General features: G+C 41.0%; 1 protein-coding gene across 1 annotated transcript in view; it reads left to right on the forward strand.

The window, feature by feature from the left end:
- Positions 1-12,104, forward strand: part of ice1 (KIAA0947-like (H. sapiens)) — a 105,102-nt gene that overhangs the window by 13,466 nt on the left and 79,532 nt on the right. The window contains exons 2-4 of the mRNA XM_068058736.1: positions 1,673-1,731; positions 9,497-9,531; positions 11,614-11,632. Coding sequence (XP_067914837.1) covers positions 1,673-1,731; positions 9,497-9,531; positions 11,614-11,632 — 113 coding nt within the window. The remainder of the gene's footprint in view (positions 1-1,672; positions 1,732-9,496; positions 9,532-11,613; positions 11,633-12,104) is intronic.

Consider the following 12,104-nt stretch of genomic DNA (forward strand, 5'->3'; position numbering starts at 1 on the left):
TCACTAATAAAATTCAGGCCTATATATTCCTGCAGCCCAAGTTGTTTATGGGTACAGCCTTCCATCTTGCATTTCAAGTGACTCAGAAGTATTATTCGAAGCTGTGTTAGAAATTTGCATTATTCATTCTAAAAAAAAGTATTAGAATAATATAAACCTAAACCTTCAAGGAATGAAGGTGTATGAAATTAATTTAACCTTGAAAGTACCAAAGGCTGCAGGAAAATTCTCGGGCTCGTCAGGTTTTTAAGATTTCAGCTTAGGCACGGTATTATGATATCAAGAGTAGTTTTATTACTGTAATTTTAATAAACGCTTTTAGAACTTTCCAAACATTTATTTAAAAAAAACAGAAAAGGCTGGAAACACTCAGCAGGTTAGGCAGCATCCGTGGAGAGAGAAACAGTTAAATGTTTCAGATCAATGACTTTAACTGTTTCTCTCTCTCTACAGGTGCTGCCTGACCTACTAAGTATTTCCAGCTTTTTTTTATTTCAGATATTCAGTATCTGCAGTATTTTGCTTTTGTATTTTTTAAAAACAATTAGTTTCTGCTCTGGTCCCTTTTTCCCTCACTTTCATTGTTTTCAACTTTCACTGTCTGAACAAATTTTAGAATATATTTTATATTATCTGCGATGTAACATTTATTATGAATTCAATCTAACTTGTTCTTGTGTGTCATCATAGATTCAACATTCCTTCTCTTGTGAATTTCACAATTTCTCTCCAAAATGGAGTTGGGCTGTGATTCCAGAATTGGACTCCAACTTTGGCGTTAGTGCCTTGTCCCAACACTAAAGTTGCATCTTCTGATCCATCAATGAATACTGTAGATTGTGAAGTTAATTAGATATTCTAGAGTTTTGCTTGTTTTTTTTTTGCAAAACTATACCTCAAATACTTCCCATAATTTAGGTAGTGTGCTCGATAGGACATTGAACTGAAAACATTATGAAAGTATCAGGTTAAGTGCCGATATTGTGGCAGAGTGTGTTGAAAACTTTTTGGTGCGCCTTATTTATGCGGTCCTTTCCTCCATAGTTCACTGGACTAAAGACATTAATTATTTCTGGGGATACAGTTCTACAAAGCTTGATCCCCTCAAGTGACCATTTTTCACATCTGATTCTAGACTGTGTGTGACAGCAGGCAATGTAACTGTGTAGAGGGGTGAAACATAGCAGACTCTAACCCTGTCTTCGATTTGAATTTCACACACTGATATTTTCCAGCAGGGCTCACTGGATAGCAGTCATGGATTGGAGTCCTGACTGATTTTCAGGGAGAGAAAACTGAAGTTTGTTATTGAACTTAGTTGTTCCCAGTTGTGTCACTTACAATTCTAGATACATTCTGAGGTGATACGAGCAGTAGATGCAGTTTACAAGATAATACTTCAGCAGCAGAATTTCCAATTTTTTTGTAAGCAGTATGTTTTTTGCAAAAATACCAGAGTTTTCACTTTCATTTAACCCTGAAAAACAATACTTGAGTCCATGTGAACAGATTTTAAATAATGAAATATAGGTTGTGTTGATCAGAAAATAGGACATTTTTAATCAAATTAGACTGTAGCCAGACATGTGACAGGCAAAGAATGTTTGTCGTGTTAAAATGTCTCTTGGTGTTTTCTGCATGTTGATCTTATTACTTTTGTTTCTCTTTTCAGAATTTAAATGAATATGTAACTGCATTAATTGCACTGAAACAAAAAATCATTGACACAGAGTGAGTATATCAGTGTATAGCTCATTTTATACTCAGTCATTTTTTTCCTGTTTCTTTGTTGTCGAGAAATACTATCAATTAAAAAAAAATCCTCAGTAATTTCAAATACATTTTTCCACATTGGGAATTTTTACAACAAACGCCATAAGTTAAACTATTGTTAGCCCTGATCCTATGTGCATGTGACCATGGTAAACTATCCCTCCACGTCCTTCTCGACCTATCTGCAGCCTTTGAAACAGTTATTTATTTATTTTTATATTTATTGATACAGCATTGAAACAGGCCCTTCGGCCCACCGAGTCTGTGCCGACCATCAACCACCCATTTATACTAATCCTACACTAATCCCATATCCCTACCACATCCCCACCTGTCCCTATATTCCCCCACCACCTACCTATACTAGGGGCAATTTATAATGGCCAATTTACCTAACAACCTGCAAGTCTTTGGCTGTGGGAAGAAACCGGAGCACCCGGTGAAAGCCCACGCAGACACAGGGAGAACTTGCAAACTCCGCACAGGCAGTATGCAGAATTGAACCCGGGTCGCTGGAGCTGTGAGGCTGCGGTGCTAACCACTACGCCACTGTGCCGCCCTGTGTTGACCACACATCCTCTTCCAATGCCTCCCCTTCGTCATCCACCTGCCTGGTCCCATTTTTATCCAGCCAGTCATAGCCAGAGAATCATCTGTGTTGGATCCTATTAGTTGCACAAAGAGAAACGAAGTCCGACTGTAGCTTTAAGAAACTTTATTGCAGTATTTAATTGTTACATCTTCAGAAAACTTAACAATGAACTGAACTAAAACTAAAAGCAACACATACACTGAGCTAACCTAAAACTAAAAGCAACACACACACTAAACTAACCCCCCCACCCGAACTAAACTCTTCGCGCCAAATCAAGCCTTATTATAGTTATTCATACAAATCAGTGACACCTACTCTTTGTTCCCAATTGGTCTACAAACTTCTGCAGCTTCTTGGTGTTGGGGCCTGATTGGGGTACTGCCTTGTCACCCTTTCCTCAAGCAGTTTCTCATCCCCATTTCTCCTTGGAACGTTGGGCTGATTGTGGTACAATAGGCTACTATTTGGCAGGCTGCAGCTGTCCTGTTAGTTTTTGCTTGTTAGTCTATTTCTACTGATAAGCTGTCTGTGCAGCCCTGAAGCTATGAAGTTATGTCTGATAAGTTGTCTGTGCAGCTCCGAGGTTATTTTGTTAGTAATACATGATTGATTAATTATTTCACCTTAAATGTCCCCATATTATTCTGTTCTCGAAAATTCTGTTCTCACAGTCCCCCCTTTGATTCTTCAAAACACTTTTAAGCATCATTCCCTTGATCCCACCAAGGTGCCTTTAATGGTCTCTACTTGTTTAGAAACAGCCTTCAACACTCGGAGGAGTCACACTCAATACGTTGCTTGCTTGTGCCACAGGAGGGGCCCGCGGGAACTCTGTAAAAGCATAAGTTTTGCAGGGGCTTCAGTTACTTGTTTACAACATAAAAGGTGGTACACTTATACAATTACAATTTAATTTAAGCATCACTGTTACATAATTGATTTTACAAACATAATACAATTCCATTCTTAGAGTACATTGATCATTCATTAATTCATTTTAAGTATATATGAAAAGGTTATACAATTACCCTTTTGTGGCATATCTAATTGTCTCTCCTTTTATAGAGCAAGTTCGAACACTAATTGCTTTTCGGGTAGCTATCCAACCTGTGTTCATACATCCTCTTTCATCGCCTAATTAATTTCTTAAGTTGCCAAATTAAGTAGGTCACATATGACACCATGATACCCAAAACCACTATCAGGACATGGGAGATAATTCTAAACCAGGGGTGTATCTGCATGTTTGACCCCCAGTTCCATAAGTCCTCCTGCCATGTGGAATCATTTATCTCGTCAATCTCATCTCGTAACATCTTCGACTGTTGTTCCAGATTGTAGTACACTACAGCAATGACTTCTAGCTACTGTCTCTCTTTACCCAAGGGTGTGGGCAATGGCTGAATAGTATATTCATATTCCTGGAGGTAATTAGTCAAATCCTCCTTAATACTTTCTGTCACAGTTATCGTTTCTGTCTTTTGTTTATGTATCTCTACCAAGTCCATCTTCCCTACTCGGGTTGGTATTTGTGGGTTGAACCAAAATGTACTGTTGCTCACCGGCCAAGTCCGTTTATGTACATACTGGTGCTCCTTTGCTGTGGTGGTTAAGCAATATCTCCCCTTTCCCATATAGGTCACATGGGTTAGCCCTGACAATGCTTTCCTAGTTTCCATGGTGCAATTTACAGTGGCATTAAATCCACATTTTGATTCTGCTGTTTTATATCTCGGATGAGGACATATGAGCACCTGGTTTTCCAGACTACACTCAGACAATGAACAATGTTGTTCCAATTACCTCTTTTCCAATTTCCACAACATTTCCATAACATAGGGTAATATATGTATTTTATGTAATCTTTTCCCCTTATCACCCCTATATTTTCCACTTCATGTAATTGCATCCCTAACTTATCCCTCAGAATTACAGGTATTCCCAACACTACTCCAATACTCATAGATCCTGTATTTACACATTCCTGACCTTTCCATACTTTAAATTTTCTGATTTGGCACCTGGTAATTTTATCATTTGTGTGACTAGCTAAGTTCTCCGACTGGGTGTCATTTATCCCAACTGGCACCTGTCCCGCATCAATTTGCCTCAAATTTTCCTTCGTTTGTTCTAACATTCATGAATCATATGTACTACAAACACTTTCATTATTTGAAATGATATCATTAATATTATGAGCATGACCGTCTAGTACTCTCATCAGTCCTGTAATTAGTTCAGTTGCTCTGCATGTAACAAATCACATTTTATTCCATTCCCGGTATCTCTTTGCATACCAGGTGCTGTTTATTTTGGAGTCTGTCATTTGCTGTTGACTTTATATACCTTCATTTGGGACCAGTGTTTCCATCAGCCCTTTCCTTTTACCATTACTTTGTCTCCCACAACAGGCACCTTCGTCTGTTCCTCTTTCATGTCTGTTTCTATAGAATCTCCTGCCTCAGCTCATACAGTTGCCTGCACAACTCCTTCACAAATCTTTAACCCTTTCTCTCATGGGTCCTACTTCCTTACTACCTGCTACGACATACCTTGGCAGTCTCATCACCCTTCCTGTCACCGTAATCATCAAGTCCTTTCCTACTTTAGCTAGACCACTCTGTCCCTTTTGTTCCTTTTCAAAATATCCTTTACTAGCTGACTAAGAGTTCTAACCTTCTGGTCCACATTTTCCAAATCTATAGTATTGACAATTGAAGTTCCCGTATTAAGGACTGTGGCTGCGTCATTCACTAAACTACGTTTATGTCTCTTTCCCTTTATTATTCCGTCATCACCAAATTCTTGTCTTAGCAATTGTTACATTAATACCTTGTACAACTCTCAGATCTTCTCAGGGCACCAGTCAGGTAGCTGGATATCTGAGATATTCAATATTACCGGTACCAACTCAAGCTTTATATTATCATATACAATTTTAGTGGTATGGACCAGAACCCATTGCTAATGTCCAACACAGTAAACCACTGTTTTGTTATTTTCTAAAACTTTGATTGTCCTCTTAAATATCAGATAAATTTCCCTTTGAGTGCTTTAAATAATCACTCATATCAATTAAATTTTGTTTATTGATTCCAATTTCTTATGCCCAGACTTGGTGGTATTTTTTGTACATTAAAGACAGAAGTGCTTGCAACTATCTCTCCTTCTCAAGCACTTTGTCTCATTGATAAAGATGCTGTGACATTTGATGTCTGGAATGAAGTTCTTAAATTCTTAAAGCTGCTGGATCTCTTGCTGTGGCATCAGTTCTCACGTGGCCTTGGAACCTGCCGTCGCCTGCTTTAAAAAAAACACAAAGAATCCATTGTGGCTCTGCCCCTGAGCCCAGTGGGTTAATTTGTCCACTTATATCTGTCAATTTAGAAATTTAAAATTTAACAATGTCCAATATGTATAAATTTTACTCTCAGCAATGCAAAAATTGTGTGATGGATTAAATGGAAAAAGCAATAGCTGCAGCAGGGTTAAGTTCTTTGTTTGTCTCTAAGGGGGCGGAGCAAAACATTCTCAGCTGCATCACTTTACGTAACCTTTTTTCTGATCGAAAAGAACTACTCCATTTTAAACTTTTTTCCAATCCTTTTGGTATCCTTAGGGTTTGAAAACAACAAAATCATTAGTAACATCAACTTCAAAGGAAAGCATCTCCACAAGGAAAGACAGCATTTTAGATCAAACTGCAATTGTTTTCAAATTTTTAGCATCTTTTGTAAGAGGTTTCTAATGCCAGGATTTTTTTATAACAAAGATGATTCCAAATTCCAATTCACCGCAATAAATATTTAAAAAGCAAAACTGCCAATGTTATATGAACGAGTCTTGTATCCGGAACTGAAGACTCCTCCAAAACTTGACATCATAAACTTTGAAAGTTCATTGTGGCCGCAAATGAAATTTCCAGTTTTTCAACTTAACAGGTCAATTAACCTTAATAGTATAAACTTAACTCAGACTTATTAATTTGCCATACTTATTAACTACACACAGAACAGAATAGCACGTGCTTATTTTTAAAGATAGATAAATCACATCATTTTTCTTGTTCTTCAGGCGCCTTTTCAAATGCCTGTAATAAAAGCAAAAACTAAAGGAAAATGTATTTAACATTCTTAACACAAAAGATTTAACACCAACTCACTGCACAAACTTTAAACAGGATTTCCTTCCTATATCTCCTTTGTTTATCCTTCTCTCCCTTAAACCAATATCCAATTCCTGACATTTGCTACTTAAACACAGTCAGTAAAACATGTCTTCAAGTTTAGACTGCAAAATAAAGCAATAGCAGAGTTTCCAATTAAAGCAGTGTTTTAAACTTCAAATTGGATTTTTGCCAGACATCTTCAGACCTTCAAGGCTGAAGCTTATCTCTTAGAAAATTGTTCATTGCCTTTTCACAGTTGCAGAACCAACCTTTAAAATAAAAATAAAACTTTAACTTAAAATATAATTCTATTTTATATCCCATTACTGGGTGCACAATCTTAAATTGTAATTAATACACTCAACAATCACTTTTCTCACCCATTCAATTGCAAACAACTTAAAAGACCCATGCTTTCAACATTAAAGCCAGACAACAAAGAGTTAACGACAGTCAGTTCTACAGAACACAAGTTGTACATCCCCGGGACATTCAATTCATTCGTGGAAGCTTCCAACATTCACACATTCAAATCAAAGACACAGTAACTTGTTTTTACTCTAAAACATAGTCTTTTATGTCACTCTGCCATAAACTTTGTCATGGAGCCCTCTGGCCTTTAGCAGCCAAGGACCATTGGGTCCATTCTTTATCCTTGCCCAAACTCTCTTCATATCTTCCAGGGACCACTGTCCTGTGGAGGTGCCATATTTTTGCCCAATTTCAGTGTACGTTTTAGCCAGATTAAACTGTTGCTCTACTTATTCTTTTAACTGCCGAAGTATTTCATCTTCGGCAACGTCAGGTGGGGCCCGTCCACCTTTGACGGTAGTTGGTAACTGTCGGTTGCCTTCGTTGGTCATTTTATCAATGCCGTAGGGTCGGTATAACCAGGTATTTCTATAGATAAACTGGAGCCGATGGAGCTTCCTTCGAAGCCCATGGGTCGGTATTACGTCGAATACCGCCAAATAAGGCACCTGAATATATAGGGGGTTTCCGTCTTCTGTATTCCCCCCGAGGAGACTCGAGTTGCGTGACAGAAAGGTTCAGGATCGTGTGGTGGAGTACCGAGCTTAGACAACGGCCAAGGACTTGTTAAAACAAAGACGAGTCCTTACCTCTGGGGACCGATAAAGTTCCGATGTCTAGTGCTTTGGTCTTCATCCTCCAGCGATCCTGCCGACTCCGCCAAATTGTTGGATCCCGTTAGTTGCACAAAGAGAAACGAAGTCCGACTGTAGCTTTAAGAAACTTTATTGCAGTACTTAATTGTTACATCTTCAGAAAACTTAACAATGAACTGAACTAAAACTAAAAGCAACACACACACTAAATTAACCCTGAACTAACCCCCCTCCCCCTTTAACATAAACTCTTCGCGCCAAATCAAGCCTTATTATAGTTATTCATACAAATCAGTGACACCTACTCTTTGTTCCCAATTGGTCTACAAACTTCTGCAGCTTCTTGGTGTTGGGGCCTGATTGGGGTACTGCCTTGTCACCCTTCCCTCAAGCAGTTTCTCATCCCCCTATCTCCTTGGAACGTTGGGCTGATTGTTGTACAATAGGCTATTAGTCGGCAGGCTGCAGCTGTCCTGTTAGTTTTTGTTTGTTAGTCTATTTCTACTGATAAGCTGTCTGTGCAGCCCTGAAGCTATGAAGTTATGTCTGATAAGTTGTCTGTGCAGCTCCGAGGTTATTTTGTTAGTAATACATGATTGATTAATTATTTCACCTTAAATGTCCCCATATTATTCTGTTCTCGAAAATTCTATTCCCACAATCTGCGATGGCTTCTCTTCTGGCTCCCACACCATTACCTCTCGAGTCTCCCAAGGATCTATCCTTATCACCCCTCCTGTTTTTTATCTACATGCTGCCCTTGCTGATATCATCCAAAAACACGTCCAGTTCCACATGTAAGCTGACATCCAGCTCTAACTCGCCGCCACCACCTCACATGACCGCTCCACTGTCTGTAATTTTTCATCCTGCTTGTCTGACATCCAGTACTGGATGAGCAGAGATTCCCTCCTACCAAATATTGGGAAGACCAAAACCATTGTCTTTGGTCCCCGCCACAAATTCCATTCCCGAACCACTGACTCCACTCCTCTCCTTGGCAACAGTCTAAGTCTGAAGCAGTGCATTTGCAACCTCAGTGCTGTATTTGACACCGAGATGAGCTTCTGACCACATATCTGCTCATTTACCATGACCACCTATTTTCACATCTGTAATAGCGTCTGACTCTGTCCTTGCCTCAGCTTATCTGCTGCTGGAACCCTTATCCATGCTTTGCTTCCTCCAGACTTGACTATTTCAATGCTCTCCTGCCGGCCTTCCATCTTTCACCCTCCATAGACTTGAGCTGATCTAAAACTCAGCCTGCATCTTAACTCACACCATGTTCCTTTCACCCATCTGCCCTGTATTTGCTTACCTACATTGTCTTCCAGTCCTGCATTGCCTCAATTTAAAAATTATAACAAGACCTCAAATCCCATAAACCCTGATCCTTGTCTTCAAATCCTTCCATGGCATCTGCCCTCTCTATCTCTGTAACCTTCTTCTGCCCTAAAAGCCTTTCAGATCTCTGCAATTCAGGCCTTTTGTGCATCCCCGATTTTAATCGCTCCACCATGGGTGGTCATGCTTTTTGCTACCAAGGCCCTAAGCTCTGGTATTCCCTCTCTAAAGCACCCCACCTTTCTACTCCTTTTTCCTCCTTTAAGACACAATTTATAACCACCTTCTTTGTCCAAGCTTTTTGTCATCTGGCTTATTATCTCCTTTTGTGGCTCGGTGTTAAATTTTGGTTGATAATGCTCCTGTGAAGCGCCATGGGACATTTTACTGCATTAAAGACACCATGTAAGTGCAAGTTCTTGGTCTTGTTGAAAGACCAGTGGAAATATTTTATCTAACAGTCAAATGTTTCATTTCTTTTTCCAGCCATGTTCTCACAGAATACCAGAAAAAATGTGATGATATCCTTTATTCGTGCAAGATAAATGTAATATACTCAGTGGTGCTCTTTGATTTCAGAAATGTAAAACTTCCTCTATGTTCCCATTTTGGGCTGAATCTTCTGTGCCCATTGCCAGTGGGCCGCGTGTCGCGAAGCCGCCGCAATCTTCCGTGCGGTGTCTCATTTAAATAGCCACGGTGGGCTGTCCTTCCCTGGCAATGGCGTCAGCTGCCTGTCCTCTGGCACTGACGCCATTTTTAAAGGGCTGTCAGTCCTACAGGGAATTTTTAATATTTAAAGATAAAGAAAATAAAAATGAAGACATTTTTTCTGCCCCTCTCCCACCCCCCCAATAACAATTAAATTATTTGCCCTCATCCCCTCCCCCCAAAATAACTTACCTTGTCTATCTGACCTTCCCCCCCCCCAAACTGTATAAAATTTAAACTCTAGCCCTTCCCACCATCCCCTACACTCGTGATGTCACTTTGACCTCGTTTCCCCCCCCCCCCCCAACACTGATAAATTTACCTCCAGCCTACTCATCACCAGTGTGGCACCTTGTTTCCCCGGACGGGGATCCGAAAGTGCGGGAATGCCGGCCACCGGGCCGAAGATCACAGCAGGACATGGGACGGTGTAAGTATCATTTATTCATTCATTTTAATTTATTCAAATATTCAAATGGCGGTCCCAAAACAGAGCGGCAGCGTCTGCTATGAGGCCTCATCACCGCCGGTAATATCAGGCTGAGCTCTCCCGGTGTCGGGGTGTGTGGCGGCCCTCTCCCGGAGGCATCTTCATGAACCCCGACGCCTGGGGGAGAACAAAATCCAGCTCTTTGTTTGTTCCCTCTCTTTTATAAAGCTTCATGTTTTTGGAATTTATTGTTTATTCATTGATCTTGTTATGATGTTGTTCAAGGACAAAGGAGAAAGTCAAGTTATACAGGGAAGGGAAGGCGGACTCCAATCGAGCTTCCTCCCACTCTATTTACTTAATCTTACCCGATCAAATTACCCTGTTCTTTTCTCCCTCATGTAGTTATGTAGCTTCCCCTTAAACGCAGTTCGCCTCAGCCACTCCTTGTGGTAGCAAGTGCCCCATTCTCATCACTCATGAGTAAAGAAGTTTCTCCTGACTTTATTGGATTTTGAGGAGCGAAGAATAAACAGAAATGGTGTTGCATCTTTAAAGTCCACCAGCTGCCATTGTGGGATTTGAACCCATGGGCTGAATTTTACCTAAGGCGGACGGGAATTCACCACCAGTGTGAAAGTCGGTGGCGAACCCGCTTCCGCCTAGCCCAGGGATCCGTCCCGTATTTTATGGGTCCCCGGGCTTTATTTGTCCCGAGGCGGGACTTCCACCCACTTGAGGGAGGAAGTCCCGCCTCCGTGAGCTGCCTGCCAATCAGCGGGCTAGCAGCTCTTATGCCCAGCAGCACCACCGGGAGCAGTGGCTCTGCTGGCACTGCTGCCCAGCCGATGCCAAGGATCCTGGAGGGAAGGTAAGTTAAGGTTGCCTCACCAGGAGGATCGGTCCTTTCCTGGTGAGGCTGGAGGGATCGTTTGGGGGAGGGGGTGGGGTGCGTCTTGGGTCCTGTCGTGAGCTGGGAGGCAGGGGCAGGCCTCAGTTGGGCACCCTGTGCCTGATTGCCATGGCACCCCCAGGGCACGAAAAGGCCGGCAGCTATTGCTGGGCGGCCTTTCACGTCCCCAGCACGCCTGCTTGCCACGGGTAAGGAACCCGTGGAGGCGGGCACTTAAGGGCCTTGATTGACCTCGGGCGGATGGGCCTTTTCCCAGCCCCCCCCTGCCTGACGCAGTAAACCTGGCCAGAGGCGGAAGCGGGGCGGGTAGGCCTCCGATAGCCTCCCACTCAATTTTACACCGCCACCATCCGACCCACTGGGACGACGTAAAATTCAGCCCTATGTCTCCATGGCATTAGCCTGGGCCTCTGGATTACTAGTTCAGTGACATCACTGTGCCACTGTCTCCCCATAATAATGTTGATGTTCACTGATTTTAGAATCCACATTCTCCTTTACAGCTGAGTTAATAAAGGTTCACCTGTGTTTTCCTTAACAAATTATTACAACTTCAAAAAACAGAAAGGTAAGACAATATTTTTCCATTGTTTTTCAATACAAATATAGTATGGTGTTTCAGAGTTGAGGGTTAACTTTCAGTGCGGAAATTTTTATTGCATTATTTAAATACTATGAGCATTTTTTGAGGGTTTCTGTTATCTGATGTAACCACATTCTGTTTAATTTCATAGGCAAAGAACTTTTTACCTCCTAACAATTATGTGTAAATCAACAAACTAAGCATCCTGTCATTACTGTGTAAATTTCTTCATTAGTGATGAAGTGATAGGGAACCACAGGAAGTTGATACTAATTACCTGTATTCATGTCAGAATTTTTTATTTCGGAAAACGAAGATCAAATGAGTGAGCACTGTGTGTTCTAACTTGAGGGTTGAGAAACCTCTACCAAAATATCATCGTAGTTCGAGAGAAAAGTCTTCTTGCCAGTTTTTATGTCCCTCTCCCAGTTCTGAAGGTGTTGACTATTTTTACTAG

Source organism: Heterodontus francisci, chromosome 2 (assembly GCF_036365525.1).
Source record: "Heterodontus francisci isolate sHetFra1 chromosome 2, sHetFra1.hap1, whole genome shotgun sequence".
NCBI lineage: Eukaryota > Metazoa > Chordata > Chondrichthyes > Heterodontiformes > Heterodontidae > Heterodontus > Heterodontus francisci.